Consider the following 18,093-nt stretch of genomic DNA (forward strand, 5'->3'; position numbering starts at 1 on the left):
GCATCACCAGCGTCAGCAGCGGCTGTTGCTAAGGCCTGTCCAGGCTGTTGTAGGCACATCTAATCTACAGCCCTTGCCACGTGATCTGACCGTCCTTCCTGCCCTGCCCCTTGCTGCCCCTATCAGGCCTGCTCCTCTGACCATCTAGGTCCTTCTTCCAAGGCAGCATGGTAATTGTGTGTCTGAGCGTATTCATCACACTCTCACATAGGAATCACAATCTCATTGTGTTTAAAAACATATTTAAGCCGGGCCCAGTGGCTCATGCCTGTAATCCCAACACTTTGGGAGGCTGAGGTAGGCCGATCACCTGAGGTCAGGAGTTCAAGACCAGCCTGGCCAACATGGTGAACCCCGTCTCTACTGAAAATACGTAAATTAGTCAGGCATGGAGGCGGGTGCCTATAGTCCCAGCTACTCGGGAGGCTGACGCAGGAGAATCACTTGAACCTGGGAGGCAGAGGAGAGGTTGCAGTGAGCTGAGATTGTGCTGCTGCACTCCAGCCTGTGTGACAGAGCAAGACTCCATCTCAAAAAATATATATACATATATATTTAAAGTGATTTTCCTTTAAGGGTATAAAATATGATTTCACTGTCTTCATGCATTCACTGTCATGTTTGAGAAATCTGAAGTTCAAGTGTTTTTTATTCCACTGGAGTCAGATCTGGAAGATTCTATAATTTTCTCTTAGGAATTCCTCAATTTCTCTACCGTGTGCCTGGGTACGTGCATAAATACTTTCTTACTTTTCCTCTTTGGTCCTCCATGAGTCCCTTCAACCAAAGGCCTTCTTCTCCTCTCTCATTTAGAGACATTTCTCTCCTTTTATTTCTCTAAACTTCATTTCTTTCTTTCTTTTTTGAGATAGGGTCTCGCTCTGTTGCCCAGGCTGGGGTGCAGTGGTGCAATCATGGCTCACTGCTGCCTGACCTCCTGGGCTCAAGTTATCCTACCACCTCAGCCTCTCAAGTAGCAGACTACAGGCATGTGCTACCACGCCCAGCTAATTTTTGCATTTTTAGTAGAGATGGGGTTTTGCCATACTGCCCAGGCTGGTCTGGAACACCTGGGCTCAAGCGATCTGCCCACCTTGGCCTTCCAAAGTCCTAGGGTTATGGACATAAGCCACTGCACCCAGTCTTCATTTTCTTTAATCCTCTCCTTCTGCCTTCTAGAGGACAAGTTTCCAATCCCTAATTCATCCTCCTGAGATAGTCATCCCATCTGCTGTGCTTGTTCTTCCAGTCACTTTATTTTTAATTGATGTTGGATCTCCGTTTGTGAGCGGCCCCTGGTCTCGTGTTGCTGTTCCCATTCTGGGCACCCTGTGTGTCTCTGGCCATCCCCATCACGCTCCTTCTCCATCGTGCTTCCTGCATGTCAGATGCTGCATGCTGCTGGGAACTGGTATTCCAAGGGTGTGTGCTCGGGGGGGGCCCACCTGCTGTGAGCTCATGATTCCTGAGGGCCATCAGCTACGACCTGGGCCATCGCCCCCCGAGACCATGATCTCTCTTCTGCTCTCCATGAACTTAAGCCAGGCATGAGTTCTGGACACCAGGGAACTCTGTTTGTCGTCCCCCTTTGTGGACAGTTTGCCAGGAGACCCGTCTCCTTTGAATATTCAGGAAAGCATCACTGGAAGTGGGCAGTCCTCTAACTGCAGCCCTCGAAGGGGAGTGGGCATTGTCAGACCCAGACTCACCCCCTGTACACCAGCACCTGGTGCTGTGGCTGTCCCGAGTCCCCTTCTAGTGGGAGCACCAGAACCCAAACCAGGAGAAGTATGCCCCAGCGACACCTGGCCCACTTGGAGGGAGAAGCACAGAGCCAGGCCCTGCAGAAGAAGGCACTGGGAAGTGCGGCACACAAACGGACCCCATGCCTGTACCTTAAAGGGGCTGACATAGGTGCCCTCGGGGGTGACGTCTCCCATCCGGTTCAGGAGGCTCTGGCGAGGAACTCTGACCTTGTGGAACATGGCGAAACTGTGCGGGGAAGCAGCAGGGCTTCTGTTAAAAGGGGGTCCTGCCCTGAGGCTCTTCTCTTCTCCCCCAACGGCAGCCAAGAAGGTGATGCAATCCCCGAAGACAAAGAAAATGGCAGAAGGCACGCCAGTAGACAGGAACATTCAACCAAGTTTCTATTCAAAAAAGTAGTCTAGGCAGGAACAGTGGCTCACACCCAGAATCCCAACTCTTTGGAAGACCGAGACAGGAGGATTGTTTGAGCCTAGGAGTTCGAGACCAGCCTGGGCAACACAGTGACACCCTGTTTCTAAAAAAAAAAAAAAAAAATGTAGGTTAAATAATAGGCTGGGTGCGGTGGCTCACGCCTGTAATCCCAGCACTTTGGGAGGCTGAGGCAGGAGGATAACCTCAGGTCAGGAGTTTGAAACCAGCCTGACCAATATGATGAAATCCCGTCTCTACTAAAAAAATTAGCTGGGAGTGGTGGCATGTGCCTGTAGTCCCAGCTACTTAGGAGGCTGAGACAGGAGAATTGTTTGAACCCGGGCAGCGGAGGTTGCAGTGAGCCAAGATCGCGCCACTGCACTCCAGCCTTGGTGACAGAGCAAGACTCCATCTCAAAAAAAAATAGTAGTAGTAATAATAGTAATAATAATAACAACAACAAAAGCATTGTGTGTATGGTAAGTTGTACTCTAGGTACAGAACTCCAGGTATTCAACAGAAAAGACAGGAACTATGTTTCTAAAGATTGAAATCTCTGATTCTCATACTTCAATCTCAAACCAGAATCCACAATGTGATAATATTGGCAAACTGAGGTTTAAAACTCTTAAGTCAAACAAAATAAGTGTTGTGATGGCATCGGTGCTCCCTCGGCAAGCAAACTCACTTCTTTTGAACAGATGAGCATAGGATTACACACACATTGTTATGGCTCATGATGTGTTAATAACCAAAGATATCTGTTATGGTCGTCTGGTCAGGAAAACCTATTCCACAACAGTCTAGGGAATAAGGCTATGCTAGGTTATGAATATTACATAAACTGTGCAAAAACCCCCCAAAACAAACTTCAAAATATCAATAGTTCCTATAGCAACTTATCTGATTCCTAAGATCACATGCAATGCCTTAGGGCAGCAATCCTCAACCTTTTTGGCACCAGGGACCGGCTTTATGGAAGACAATTTTTCCACGAATGAGGGGGAGGTGGGGGTGGTTTCGGGATGATTCAAGCACATTATATTTATTGTGCACTTTATTTCTATTACTATCACATTGTAACACATAATGAAATAATTATATGATTTGCCATAATGCAGAATCAGTGGGAGCCTGAGCTTGTTTTTCTGCAACTAGATGGTCCCATCTGGGGGTGATGGGAGACAGTGACAGATCATCAGGCATTAGATTCTCATAAAGAGCAGCACTCGCCCTAGATTCCTCACATGCACAGTTCACAGTAGGATTCACGCTCCTATAAGAATCTAATGCTGCCACCGCTCTGACAGGAGGAGGAGCTCAGGTGCTCGTGCGAGCAATGGGGAGTGGCTCTAAACACAGAGGAAGCTTCACTGGCTCACTGGATGCTCACCTCCTGCTGGGTGACCTAGTTCCTACCAGGCCACAGACCAGTACTGCGGGCTTGGGGACCCCTGCCTTACACAATAGTCTTTTACTAACCCATGGAAAACACCGTCTACAAAGAACAATCGCACACGCTGGGAGGGAAACGGAGGCACCCCTGTTTCCTGCATGAGCTCTTCCTTTAGTCCTGCTCTGGATGCCCCCATACCCCCGTCGCCACCTGGTCCCAGGCTGTCAGCTCTGCCGGCCTGGCCCGATTTGCTTCCTGCCCTCCATTCCTACCTAGGACCCAGCGCCTCCATCCCTACTCAGCTCCCCTGAGCAGATTTCCTGCAACAACCATATTGGCTCTTCCCTAACTCCACCTCTTCAGCCCGTCCTCCCTGTGGGAGCAGAGCCCTTTCCCAAAGGCCTTCGGAATGGCAGTGGCCAATGTGGAGAGTCCGTCCAAAGCCGACCTCCGTCTGCCCCTCTAACAGCAAAGACGCCTTGCCGTGAGGTGGTCCCGCCTGCCTGTGGTGCCCCATCCACCAGGCTCTCTCCTGGCCTCGTGCCCTCCCTGCAGTCACTGTTGACACCAGGCAGCCCTCGGCCCACCCGGGAATTCTGTGCCCCACCCTGGGAAGGGTATGAGGCGGACCCCAGGGTGGGGTCCCTCGACCGTCACCTTTCCTGGTTCCTGGGTGAGCTAGCTGCCTCTCAGCAGTCTCCCGGGGCTCACCCCCTTCTATGAGGGGGCCACCGTGCATGGGGCCTCCCAGACTTAAGGGACGGGCACATAAGTGGCATGGTATGAACAAGTCAGGTGGGGTCAGATGACATCCTCTGAGGCATAAGGGCCAGGCCAGGATCCCGACTCCTGGGACAGCCTGAGGGAGAGACACAGCAGTTTCCACGCTCCCAGAAGGAGCAAGGCCCTGGGGCCGGGTGGGGATGGGGCTGGAGCTCCTCAGGGAAACCTGGGCGACCTGGTGAGGGAAGGGCTCTCAGCCGCTTTGCCGGGCACCTGCCCACCTGCAGGAAGCGAATGGCAGTGGGGGGGGGCCAGCTCCTCCAAAGCCCTAGGCCCGACTGCCCAGCTGGGTGGCAGCTTCCCCCATGCCACAGCCATACACTCAGAACACCCCACCTCGTGAGAAAAACCTTGCCTCGGTGCCAAGGGCCCCAGCGTGCTCCAGCCCGTTACTTGAAAGCCACGGAAAGCCTTTTCCAGTACGATCTGGTCCCAGTCAGCGCGCTTTTCAAGGAGTGGAAATTCTCCGCCCATTCTCACCATACAGAATATATTTATACTTGCAAAAACATTCCCGGGAGTTTCAAGGACAGCAAACTTCCGCGAAGTCTCATGGGATCCCTTCTGTTCCACAAAAGTTCTTCCAGCGGCAGTCAGATGTGGTCAACTCAAACACAAGCCAGATCCCCGGCGGGTGATGTGTGCGTATGTCACAGGTGTGTGTGCGCACACCACAGGAGGTGTGTGTGTGTGTCACTGGACATGCATATGGCACAAGAGGCCTGAGTGTGGCGCAGAAACCCTCACCCCAACCCCCAGGAGCGCCCAGGCCTCAGCACTCACCCCGCACCCTGGGCCTCCTGCTTCATATCACAGCAGCTTCCTTCCTCCCTTGGGGCCTCGAAGGGCCCCCCAGCCCAGCCCAGTCGGCCAGAGCAGGCCATTGAGTTTGGCGGGCCTCCTCCCAGCCACCGCCTCAGTTCAGGGCAAACGCAAGGAGAGAGACCCTTAAGTGCAGCCCACCTTAAGAGTCTGGCTGAAACTATCACTTGAAAACATCTTTATGGTTTTGCTTTTAGAGCTATTTGGCTAAAATTAATCCACACAATTTACATTTACCTCGGATTTGTAGGCAGTCATCCCACATACCCAGGAGTTCTTGTAAAGTGACAAAATCTAACCTATAAATTGTAACCACTTTTTTCAAGATAAATGATTTCAACATTGGCAACAAAAATCACTAAATGATAACGCTGATCTTGGAAAAGATGGACATCCAGGCAGAATTCAGCGGGGAAACCTGGAGGGAACACCGGTATCACTGCGCCCCCTGCTGGGCGCACTGCCCACACCCGCCAGCCCTGGACGGGAAGGTGCATTTCTGGAAAGGGGCAGAGAGCAGGTCTCCGGCATCACCCCTGCTGGCTCCCATCCCAGCCCGACCTCGGCCTTCAAAGGCTCAGGGATCAAAGACAGGCGCATCCCACTGCATCCCTGTCACCCTGCAGAAAGCCACGGTGGAAAGGCTCTGGAGGCATGGGGACCTGGCTTGGTAGAGCAGCTCCCAAGCAGTATCAAAGGGTTGTCGTCATTGTGTCCACGACGATCCTATAGCAGACCATATTTCTGAGTCTTACAAGAGCCTTTACCGTATCAGTGTGATGTATTAATCATTAATGGTTTGATCTAATGCTCCTTTGACTATTATCCCAGTAAGAGGTGTGGATTCAATCTCTAGAAATACATTTATTAGGGGGGAACCAAGTGCAGGGTTTCTCTGCAATGTCCCAAAATAATGTCAAAGCCTCTCATTCATGAAACTGAAAGAGCAGTGAAGAGCCTTGCTCACACCCCAGGCCACCCACTGGATGTGACAATTCACCACCGCCATACGCCCGGGAGGAGACGCCTGCTGGGCCTCACGTGTACACATAGGACACTTCAGTAGATGGGGTAACAGTGCCTGTGGCTGCAGAGACCTGAACGGGATCAGCCAGGTCTAATGAAAGGATGCAGGTTCTCCAGAACAACACAGAGCCTCCCACACCCCATTTCCTGCACGGCGCTTCAGAGCTTCTCACCCCGAGGCCAGAGCCATCCTTCTCAAACAGACCAAACCGTATCACGTTCTCCCGATGGCTGGGGGCTTCCCGCTGCCCTGAGGGCGAAGGGCCTGAAGAGCGACCCTCCACACCCGCCACACGGGCACTGTCCCTGCCAAGCGCCTCCCAGGCACCCTGAGAAAGTAGTCATGCAAGAGAACTGGCAGCCGCAGGTCGGGGTAACGCTCTCCTCCCTGCCAACTCCAACATGAACGAGCAGGTTCCTTGTGTTAACGTTAGTATAGGCCAGTGAGATCCCAGAATTCCGCAGGACAGGTGGAGTTGGGAGGGCTGTGCATCTGTGTCTTGTTTCGCTTTTTTTTTTTTTTTTTTGGCCTGAAATCACAAGAATTTGCTTTTTAACAATGTCCTTTTACTTTCTTCTCAAGTTGACACTGTATACAAATCAAGATTTTCCTCTTTAGTACAGTCTGGGGTCCTGCCTGTTTCAAAGGACTAGCAGAGATTTAAAACACTCCCTGCCTGTCACCCTGACTTCTTAGAAGAGACAGGCAGAAGGCGGTTTCTCCACGGCTGGGCAGGTGCCCACTGGCCCATCTTCTCCCTCTGGAGACACCCTGGTCACAACAACCAGTTATTTCCAGCAGCTCCTGCAAGGCAGCCTCCTCTCCCCTCCACCAGCCTTGCTATGAAGCCGCGTATCTAGAAACACTCTTGAGACATCTTGCAGGCCATCAGGCTCAGGCATGGTCACACCTTGTCCCACTACCCCCAAGCTATAAATCATCTCGTGGGCACAGAGGGGTCTGCACCCTGCTGGGTCAGGCTCTCAGGGAGATGGCGTGTGGAGTCCAGCATTCCCAGTGAGGGAGGCACCAACCGGGCCAGGGCCAGGAAGTTCAAGCCCGGCCTGCTCAGGCAGGACCTGGCAGGACCCTGGCACAGGGACTTCTGTTGTCACCTACTTTATGGATGAGGAAACACCAAGAAAGCTGGTCAAGGTGACACAAAGGGCTGGCTACACACCTATCTCATTCCAAAGGTCATGCTGCTAACGACCCGGAGCCCCAAAATCCGATCCCTCAAAGACCCTCAAGGCCCTTGTGGCCTGGCCTCCCTACCCTGCCCCCATCCCAGCACCCGCCTGGGCCTGACACTTCCCACTGCTCCCTCCACCTGAAACACTGCACATTCCAAAATCACTGGCCGCTTCTCCCGGCCACCCAGGCCTCCAGGTGGCCATCAAGCATTCATTAGTCTTTCCAGGCCCCTCCCCAAGCCAGGGTCTGCACACCCATCCAACCCTTCAGCCAGACCTTGGCCACACCAACCCAGTGTCACATCTGTGCTGCTAAATGGATATCTGTGGGCTGATGAAACAAATAAACCAGCGGAATTCTCTTTCTAACCACCGTGACACTGAGATTACCCGGAAAGGAGCAAGCCCACTCCGGAGGCAGAAACTGCAGATATGGGTCCCTCGAGATCAGCATGGATGTGTGTGGAGGCCGAGACGGGGGAGGCTCAGGATGCCGACGAGGACCTCACACAGAGGAGGCGGCCCCCCAGCCAGGGGCCCCACCAGCTGCACGCAGACGCCTGGGTCTGATCTGAGAGTGAGGAGCCGCCTGCCAAGGTGAAGCTGGTTTGCTGAGGTCTCTGATCAAGCTGGCCTCCCAAAGTGGAGTTCAGGCAGGACACGGCCAGTGCACACACAGGGGCTAGGCGTAGGTCCCCACAGCGTTTCAGTCTAAGAGGGCAGGGCACGGCACCCATGGGGCCGGTGAGATCTCAGACATGAGCAACACGCAGCCTGGGCCTCGGCAGGAAGCTCAGGGCTCAACAGCCTCCGTCACTCACCCGTTATCCAGACCGTTCTGCCCGAGTTTCTTCCCCATGTCGCCGACCATCACTCCAGGCATGGGAAGAAGGGTCTTCGGGTCCCGGATCTATACAAAGCCACAGAAAGCAGCAAACAGCAACTGTTACAATCACACAAAAATCAAAACAAATGTGTTCAGAAACCCACAGGGTGGGCCATGGGCTCAACGCTGGGTGGCTATAGGTTAAACCATCCTCCAGAAATGATACATCCAAGTCCTAACCCAGGACCTGGGAATGGGAGCTTATTTGGAAATAGAGTCCTGCAGATATAATGAATTTAAGAGCATCAAGATGAGGTCAACCCGAATCACCCAGGCGGGCCCTAAATCCCACGGCAAGTGTCCTGTGAGAGTCAGAAGAGGAGTGGGCGTGGGGAAGAGGGGGCCACGTGGAGATGGAGGCAGAGTGCAGCGCTAGGGCCACAGGCCTGGGGCCACCAACAGCTGGAAGCGATAGGAAGGATCCTGCCCTGGAGCCTTTAGAGGGAATGCCGCCCTAAAGATTCCTCCATTTCAGACCCCCGGCCTCCAGAGCCGGGAGAGTGCATTATGCTGTTCCGAGTGCCCTGGTTTGTGATGCTTTGCTGCGGCAGCAGCGAGAGACTAACACGGGGGCCGGTGCAGCTGGGAGGACGTTGGGAATTTCATACTCATGTTTTAGACTCAGGACTTCCTGCTAGATCTTAGTAAAGTGATAAAATGGCTGCGTAAATAGGTGCAGTGGGAGAAACGGCTATGATTATTCTGGTCAATCACCATGCCCCAAGACACAGGGCCAGCCAGCTGATGGCTGCACACTGTGGGAACCCAAGGGAAAGGGCGTGGAGCTTCATCCTTGGGCACTGTTACCGCAGGGATTCCCAACCGTGGGACGCGCCGCCTTCCCCTTCCCCACCAGGGGACACGGGTGGTGTCTGCAGAGATTCTGGTTGTTTTAACTGGAGGGAGCTTTGACAGAGAGGGCAGAAGCCAGAGGTGCTCAGTCCAGCCCAGGGCATACAGGGTGCCCCAGTGAGCGCTACCCAGTCCAAACTGTCAACAGTGCCAAAGTGGAAAAGCTGCTTTAGAGAAACATGGAAGTGGTGCTGCTGGGAATGTGGCTATGTGCATGACCTGCTGGCTTCTGTTTATGTCTGTGAATTCACCGTCTAACTTCACTGAACTCTAAAACAAAGAAACACTCCAAAAGGGCTAAAACCCAAATGTAAACACCCTCTCCTTTTCAAAAATTTTTCAGCAAGGCCCAATAAAGATTTAGACACTGTCTCACACACACACAAAAAAAAAAGAGAAGAAGAAAGAAACCTGCAAAAGATGCCCACCCCTCCACCCATCAGCTCAGGTCTGGGACACGGAGCACAATCCTGTCCAAATAACCCCAAGACCACCGTTTCCATCCCTCCTTATCAGGCAGGAGGCCGTGGCTCTGGGAGGGGACTCAGGTGTCCTGAGCACTTGGTGCAGTGGCGCTCCGACGGCGAGAGGAGCGACACAATCCTGCGGAGTGTTTCTAGCACAACATAAATGAGTCTAAAACACTGCGGTTCTATGGCCCGAAAATCAGACACCCCGAAAGCTGCTGAATTCTAGTCCAGGCAACTCCTGCAAGAAGTCCACTCCAGGTAGAAATCTATAATCACAGAAACAAGGTAAACGGGCCTCAGGTAACTACGATGCTGTCATAAGACGTATTTGGCCTTGTCCCTGCTTCCCAGCACACAACTCCTAAAACCCTTGAGTCTCTGCAGTGGTGAGAGTCTTGTGCGTGCTCATGAGATGGCTGCAGACCCCTAGGTAGCTTCAGGATGAAGACCAAGGTGCAATTAGGGGGTTGGTCAGAGGCACAGGCCACAACCTGGACTTGCCATCGGCATCCAAAGGGTTGGGGAGCTTCTTGTGGGACTGAGCCCTCACTGTGGGGCTCTGAGGCTCACCCCAGGTGAACAGCATCAGTATGGAGTTAAATTAGAGGACAGCTAGCTGCTTTCTGCTGCAGAGCTGCGTGCTGGTGGGGAGAAACCCGCACACATCTAATGTCAGAGTGTTGTGTTGGCTGCATGACAGTAGGAAAAACACTTCGGTTTTGTCCTGTATCCTTGAAATGAAAAAAATCTCTCTGGTCTGCAATAGCTCAAACATCAGGTCAACTGAAAAATAACACGAGCAACAAAAGAAAAAAACAAACATAAAACTGGACTTCATCGAAACTGAAAAACTTTGTGCATCAAATCAATTGGATGGTCTCAGCCGGAAGCCTTGGCCAGGCCCTCTCAGCTGTGTCACTGGGGGATATTGGGCTGGTTGGTTCTTTCTAAGGCATGGGCAGGGCTGTCTGCACCATGGGCGGAGCTGTGGGATACACTGTGGGTGGGGCTGCCTGTGCACCGTGGGAGGGGCTGTGGGATATACCATAGGTGGGGCTGCCTGCACTGTGGGCCGGGATGTCTGTGCATTGTGGGCAGGGCTGTCTGCACCGTGGGTGGAGCTGTCTGTGCACTGTGGGTGGGGCGGTAGGATACACTTTGAGCAGGCCTGTCTGTGCACCGTGGGCAGGGCTATCTGTACTGTGGATGGGGCTGTCTGTGCACTGTGGGCGGGGCTGTCTCTGCACTGCAGGTGGGGGCTGTAGGATACACTGTGGGCAGGGCTGTGGGATACACTGCGAGCCAGGCTGTCTGTGCACTGTGGGCGGGGCTATGGGATGCATTGTGGGGTGCTCAGCAGTGTCCCTGGTCCACTCACCAGATGCCAGAAGCATCCCCCACCCTAGTTATGACAAAAATGACTCTGGACATTCCCAATGCCTCCTGGGGGTAAACACTGCCCCCACTGAGGGCCACCCCAGTGTCCTACCTGCACGATAAAGGGATGCAGCCCATGGCACTGGTCCCCCGGCACGTGCAGCTTGGCGAACACCACTGCGTGAGTGGCTGTCTTGCCCATGTTGCCAACCCAAAATTTGGCAGCTTCGAAATCAGGGGAATGTATGATGAATTCCTGCACAAGGGAAAAAGGTTGGTTATAATTAGCAACTGAAGCACATGCAGAATGGGTGTTTTCCTTTTAGACAGGTTCCATTTTCTACCTTCAAAATCTCTGAGGCAAGAGTTGAAACTGATCGCACATTTCAGTTCTTGTATGGCACAGGCAGGCCTCTTTTTTAAACAGAGCCTATTCCTGGGCCTTATGACTTAAAGAACCTTCAGATGCAAAATACTCCACAGGCAGGCAAATGCTTCTGGGGAGTTTTCATTATCATGCAGTCTTCGTCCCTGACCACACCCCTTAGGTGGAAACCCTGCCCTGCAGTCCACTCAGTCCTTTAGGACATCTAATTCACAACACACCACGGCCCTCTGGCTGTCTCTCCCATCCACAGCTCCATGATTGACAGTTACATCCCAAACGCCCCGAGCACAAGGCAGCCGCTCAGCACATCAGAAGGAAGGAAGGAATGAACGCATGCGTAAACTAGCAGAAAGGCTGTGGCATCACAGCGTTCGGGGTTTGGCTAGAAGGGGTGTGGACGGATCCCCCAGGAACACTGAGGGTGCTGCATGGGTTGGGAGCGAAGAGCACGTGGGAACAGGCAGGAGCTGGGCTGCTGGGGCTGGGCCTGCCCCAGGGGCGTCTGCTGGGAGCCCGTGAGTAAGGCTGGGAGGGAGGATGTGGATGTGGCCAGGATGTGCAAGGGAACAAAGATGAGCGCCTTCAGGCAGACAGCCTACAGGTGGCCCACAGAGCCGCCCTGGGCCACCTTGGGAGACACCGATCCTCCACATGGGGCTTGCCAGTCACTGCCAGGGGCTGTCGGCGATAGGTTCTGGTGCTGGTTCCAGCCCCTGCAGGGTGGGAGGTGCCCGGGAGGGCTTCCTCCTGTCCAGCCAGTGGGACTTTGTAAACCGAGAGTAGTGAACAATCATCCTACAGATTCTTAAGTTTCACAGAGAAGTAGGAGGTGGGGTGGCTGCCAGCCATGCCTTCTGTTCTCTTCTCTCAGGGGACCACCAGCTCTTCGCCTGCCAGGGTGAGGAGGGCTCCCAGTCTCAGCCAGTCTCAGCCAGGCTTTCCCCATTCACTCTTCAGCACGTGGCAGTTCTGATACCTCCACCCGTCACTCATTCTCCGCAGTGCAGGTGTGCACTGCAACACCAGCCCAAGCCGGCTCCTCGGGGCCTGCCCTCCTCCACACAGATCTTTCCCACCGTCTCAGCTGTCTGGCTGCCTCCCTGCGCCCCAGCACACCAGCTTTGCTCTCTGGAGGGCCTCCATGGCACCTGGCACACCTCACTTCTCCCTGTTGGTGTCTGTGTCTCCCCCCGGCCCACAACTTCAGGACAGCAGAGACCTGTCTGCTGTGCTCACTGCTTCCTGCCCAGTTGCAGAAAGCTGTGCCTCACACACAGCAGGTACCCAGCAACGCCTGTTGTCCAAATAAACGCTCAGCCAGCAGCCCAGCCTGGATCCCAGGCACCCCAACTCTACGGATCTGATGCTTAGGGATCAAATGCCAAGGAGGAGGTGGAAATGGGAACTGGTCCTCTGATGCCCCACCCCAAGGCTACCTGGGTGCTGTCGTCCATCTGACTGTCAGAAAGGGCCCCACCTCCTGGCACTGCAGGCCACAGGCAAAGAGGGCAGCAGGAGGAGAAGCAGCCACGGGGCGAGAAAGACCTGGGTTCAGATAAAGATATCTTGTGGCTTAAAAGAAAGTTCCCAAGGGAGCCTTGGCCCCACTCCCAAGGCCCCACAGCAGGGGCACCCTGTAAGAGGACCACCTCTTATCCCTGCTGGGCCGGGGGTCCACTTGGGTTCATTACTGGGCTCTTCCATGTAGTACCCCAGGCAGAGTCCACACAGCCCATGCTGTGGAATGAATGAATGGATGAAAGAATGAATGGATGTATGGAGGAATTAATGGATGGATGAGAGAATGAATGGATGGATGGAAGAATGAATGGATGGATGACAATGAATGGATGGATGGAAGAATGAATGGATGGATGGAAGAATGAATGGATAGATGAAAGAATGAATGGATGGATGAGAGAATGGATGGAAGAATGAATGGATGGATGGAAGAATGAATGGATGGAAGAAAGAATGGATGGAAGAATGATGGAAGGATGACCGTTGAGCACATCTGCAGGTGCAGAGCTTCACTTCCTGCCACACAACAGTCCTTCCTGACCACTGCCAACGGGAGAGGGTGGAAGGCGGGTGAGGAAAGACTGGCAGGGAGACCTGCGCCTCAGGGACAAGCGGAGGCCAAGGAGAGTGACGTGGCGGCAGGGAGGCAGGGCCAGGGGAACAGAGCGGGGTGGGTGGGGACCCTCCCCATCCTCCGTCCCAGGCTTGCGCCCCTCCACAACACTGACAGCCCCAGGGCATCCATCTGTAGCCCATCTCCCTCCACCCCTGCACCCCTCCTCAGCACTGACAGCCCCAAGGCATCCATCTGTGGCCCATCTCCCTCCACCCCTGCGCCCCTCCTCAGCACTGACAGCCCCAGGGCATCCATCTGTGGCCCGTCTCCCTCCACCCCTGCACCCTCCTCAGCACTGACAGCCTCAGGGCATCCATCTGTGGCCCGTCTCCCTCCACCACACCAGAAGCTCCCAGGCAGCGGACTCGATGCAGGTACCAGAGAGGTCAAGAGGATGGCAAGGGCCCGAGGAATCAGACTGCGGTGGCAGAAATGGACAAGGCAGGCTGTTCGCAGAGGGACAGCCACAAAGGACAGAGGGCAGGGAGCACGTTATACCCACGGGGCCCACCGTAGAAACCACAGGCCATATGAACAGTTTATGAATCCACTATGAATAGGCAGCCAGGTAAACAAGACAATAAATGTTACAGAATGAGAGCTTCTTCACTGCACTCAAATTACACACAAATCCAAACCACGATCAACTCCCCATAAAGCTCGTGGTGGGCACAGGCTTTGTCTCCCAACGCCTGGTCTCCTGAGCCCCACTTTTCAGTGTGATGAATCTCAGTGCGTATTTCTACATATGTGTGTGTGGACAGGCCTCTTGCTTTAATTTTTTTTTCTTATTCCTGGCAACCACATTTGCACTCATGACATCTCATACACTCCAAACCCAGGGAGCCGGCGGAAGGTAACACCTACCTTAGTGGCAGGATCGTAGTGGGCAGTCGTACGAATAGCCTTGGTATTACTGCCGTGGCTTAATTCGGTCAGAGCAAAACATCCAAAAATCTAAAAGTCAAAGCACAAAACGATGGAAAGCAAGAAAAGTTCTTGGTGCACATGCCCAGAAGGCATGTGCCGCCATCTTTCCTTTAAAGATGAAACCACATATCAAAGCCCCAAATTTCCATCTACCCAACTAGTGACTTGACTGAGTCGTGCTGCCACGCTTGGCTGGCAACCACAGCAGCCTAAACCAAGCTGACCGCAGCTGCTCCAAGTCAGCAAGGTGGCAGGAACTGCTTGTCAGGAGAAGACAGTGGAAGGCCTCAGCGACAATTCGCCTGGTGCTGAGGAAGTCAATGTGCCTGTGTTTGCTAAAGAACAGTGCTAGCTAATTGGTGAGAAGCCTGAGAACACTAGGAAACAAGAAGAGCATGAGCCCCCTAGGCACCCCCTTCTACAATCGTCCCTTTTCACAAATCTCTACGGAGATCAAGCAAGAGAACCAGGCTCACAATTCACCGGGAACCAGAACTTACCTCCATACTGAAGATCTTTTGAATATAGCTGAGATGTCTTTCAGAACCAGAACTGTAAACTGCTGATCCAAAAACCTGAAAGTATAACATTGTCCTATCAACAGGGGGCAGGTAAGAAGAGTATGGCTCTTCTGGAACATCACAACAGAGGACGGCACGCTAACACCATGCCCACGCTGGTTCCCTGCCACAATGCACTTTCCCCGAGGTGGAGAACGAAGCAACGAGAGGTTAGCCAGCAGCCCGGATGCCCCAGGCCAGGGTCTCCCAACACACAGCGGCCCAGGTCCCTGAGTTCATGTGACTGGTAAGACCTGTGTCCCTGTGCCGAGCAGCTTGTGTAAGGCACACAGAATCACTTGGGACTTAAGATGCCTGCAAGGAGTCCTGGGGGTCTGAGGACAGCAGGGAGACAGAACAGGAGGGTGTGTGGAGCGCAGAGACCACCGGCCCATCAAACATTGCAGGCAAGGCTAAGGGCAAAGCCATTTTGCCCAAGCTCAGCTCTGCTGGTATGTTACAAAGGAAGGACAACACAGGTTTCTTACTTTGGCCCACTTTTTTTTTTTTTTTTTTTTTTTTTTTTTAATCATTTGTCTCTTTTTTTGTATGAGGCAAAAAAAAAAAAAAAAAGTCCCACCAGCTCCTCTTCTGATGGGACTTGAAGCTTCACCACATTGTATTTTATTCAAGGACTTATGTGTGTAAATTTGCAAATACATGATGGTGGATGGGCTTGAAAACAAAAGAATGAAAAGGGGGACTGAAATTTTTTTAAAAACATTAAAAAAGATAATTTTAAAAATTTGCAAATGTAGCTGGAAAAACTGGAGTTTCTCTGCTTCCTGGTTGGCCCTGGGACAGGCATCCCTCAAGGCTCAGTGCAGCAGCACGAAAGCCGTGTCCTTCTCCCCTAGGCCGCACGCTCACCAAGGTATGGAGGAGGTACTTGACAGCCAGAGAACAGTCATACATCCCCAGGCACTGAATCAAGGCGGGGACCTTCAGAGGGCTCTTGAACATGTCTTCGACACTGAGGAAGTCATACTCGAAGATCCGCTTGCATCGAAGGAAGTTCAGCTCACGATACTTCTCCAAGGACAGATCGGCTCCAGGGGAACGGGCAAAAAGAGGGTCGTTCTCAAGAGCTGAGAAGATGGTTTTCTGGAAATGCAGGAGATGGGGAAGGTTTATTTGGAGTAAAAGATGAACTCTCCATGTGCCCTTATATAATTTACCTCCAGGTCACAGGCTTCATGGGACGCTGTCTGACTGAAGAGACACCCAGACAGAGATATGACTATCATTCCCAACGGACTAGAGGGCTGGAGGCTTAAGAAACATCAACAATCCATGTTCATTTCCAGACTCCTCATCAATTCCCTGAGGCCTCTCCTGGGGTGCAGAAAGGAGAGCGGCTGCGCTGCCTGGGATGAGCCTCACCCGGCAGAGGGGGAGCTGTAAGAGCCAGAAATTCCACTGTGCTAATGAATTAAGACCCCACCGGGAAAAAAGACAAGCTGCACACAACCGCACACCTCACCTTAAAGCGGAGCATGTCCTCCCCTTCCGTGAACAGCGCCAGCTCCTTCCAGCTGAACGACGCTCTTGCCCGGTAGGCGTCCAGGGGTCCCCTGGGGAATTCTGGGAGCAGAGCTGCGTCACCTCCTTCTACAGTGGGTGCCATCGTGTGATGAAAGCCTGCACAAAACATGCAACCTGAATCCATGTGCTCCCATCTATGGGTTCAAACCACCTCCACCAACAGGAGAGCCGGCAACACCTTACAAGTCAGAGAAAAGCAAACTCGAAACCCAAAAGGACAGCAAAAGAGAATCACCCTGTGAATGGCTAGCATCATTTTCCCAAAAGAAAAGGCGAGAAGAATTCCCTCGTCCACTCCTGAAGACAGATGCCAAGGACACAGAAGACAGCCAGGCACAGCCTGGGGATCACCAGGGACACAGTGCAGAGGGTTCATCGGAGGCCTTGCTTTCTGTTGCACGGCCTTGTCTGAGAGCACTGTGCCCTCTTGGGAGCACCCTGGACATCCAGACCCATCCCCAAGGCTCACTAAACCCAGGGTCAGGAAGCATTCCCTCTGGAATCCAGCCGGTGCCAGCTGGTCCACTCTGGCCACACATGATGGTACCTCACGTCCCCACCCACTGCTGCTGGTCCACCCGGACACAGGACCTCTGGCACAGGCTTCTACACTGATTGCCCTCGACATATAGACACCTGGCTTCCCGCTAACACAGCAGGCCTCCCAAACTCAGCTCTCTTGACCAAATAGCTGTTCTGGAATTTTCTGGATAGACTGGGTCCTTTTCCAAGTGGCTTGGCTGATGAAGGTACTGAAGGGAATGGCTAGTGAACCCAGGTCTGGCTGAGTCCTGGGCGTGGGCCCCCTACCTTCACTCTTTAAGGCCTAGAGGAAAGAGGAACTTTTGAGTCCTTTGAGCTGAAACAGCCTGCGGTGCTGGAGCCTGAGTCTGGCTTGCTATTCTGTCCTATCCTTCCTTAGAATCGGAGGAAAGTACACGGCACCGGCCGGCCGGTTAAAAACAATTAGTGTGGCCGCCGGACTTAAGACTCAGGTGTGAGGCTTTCTGGGAAAAGGCTTTCTAACAACCCCCAACCCTTCTGGGTTGAGCACTGGTCTGCTGGAACCAGCTTCCACTTCCACAATTTTCTTGGGGAAGTCATGGGCTGACTAGAGGCAGAAAGCTGTCATCCCAAACTCCCGGCATTGGCAGGTCCAGATCATGGCACAGCCAGAAGTCTCTACTCAACAGTCGCCCATGCGTGCGCCCTCCTTCTCCTTCTGACCCATACCTCCTGCGTCCCAACCACGACTTTCTTGAAAGTGTAGCCCCCAAAATTCTCCTTACCTCTGAATCTACTTCCTCTGATCTCTCCTAGGTAGTAATGCTTCAGACTTTCACTTCCTCTCCCAAGTATTAAAGCAAGTTGTATCTCCAAAGGGATCTAAGGAAGCTCTACGCTGTGTCCTTAGGCACCTAGGGTATGAACCCAGGGAGTCTTGTCCCTGGTGTCCCTCCCAATTTAGGTATACAGCTCTCGACATGGGCAGTTATGTGGGACCTACCACTGTTGCCAGGGCCCCAAGTTTGTAAATGGCTAGGAGGAT

General features: G+C 53.1%; 1 protein-coding gene across 6 annotated transcripts in view; it reads right to left on the reverse strand.

The window, feature by feature from the left end:
• The window catches only part of ACOX3 (acyl-CoA oxidase 3, pristanoyl), a 62,366-nt gene that overhangs the window by 40,982 nt on the left and 3,291 nt on the right, over positions 1-18,093 (reverse strand). For all 6 annotated transcript variants that reach the window (XR_012091646.1, XR_012091645.1, XM_008018017.3 and 3 more), the window contains exons 2-8: positions 16,483-16,640; positions 15,870-16,103; positions 14,940-15,014; positions 14,377-14,466; positions 11,097-11,240; positions 8,221-8,309; positions 1,896-1,992 (exon numbers count right to left, since the gene is read on the reverse strand). Coding sequence is in view for 4 of the 6 variants with exons in the window: in XM_008018017.3 (XP_008016208.2) it covers positions 1,896-1,992; positions 8,221-8,309; positions 11,097-11,240; positions 14,377-14,466; positions 14,940-15,014; positions 15,870-16,103; positions 16,483-16,626 (873 nt within the window). In the remaining 2 variants the exon portion in view is untranslated. The remainder of the gene's footprint in view (positions 1-1,895; positions 1,993-8,220; positions 8,310-11,096; positions 11,241-14,376; positions 14,467-14,939; positions 15,015-15,869; positions 16,104-16,482; positions 16,641-18,093) is intronic.

This window comes from Chlorocebus sabaeus, chromosome 27, assembly GCF_047675955.1.
Source record: "Chlorocebus sabaeus isolate Y175 chromosome 27, mChlSab1.0.hap1, whole genome shotgun sequence".
NCBI classification, from domain to species: Eukaryota; Metazoa; Chordata; class Mammalia; order Primates; family Cercopithecidae; genus Chlorocebus; species Chlorocebus sabaeus.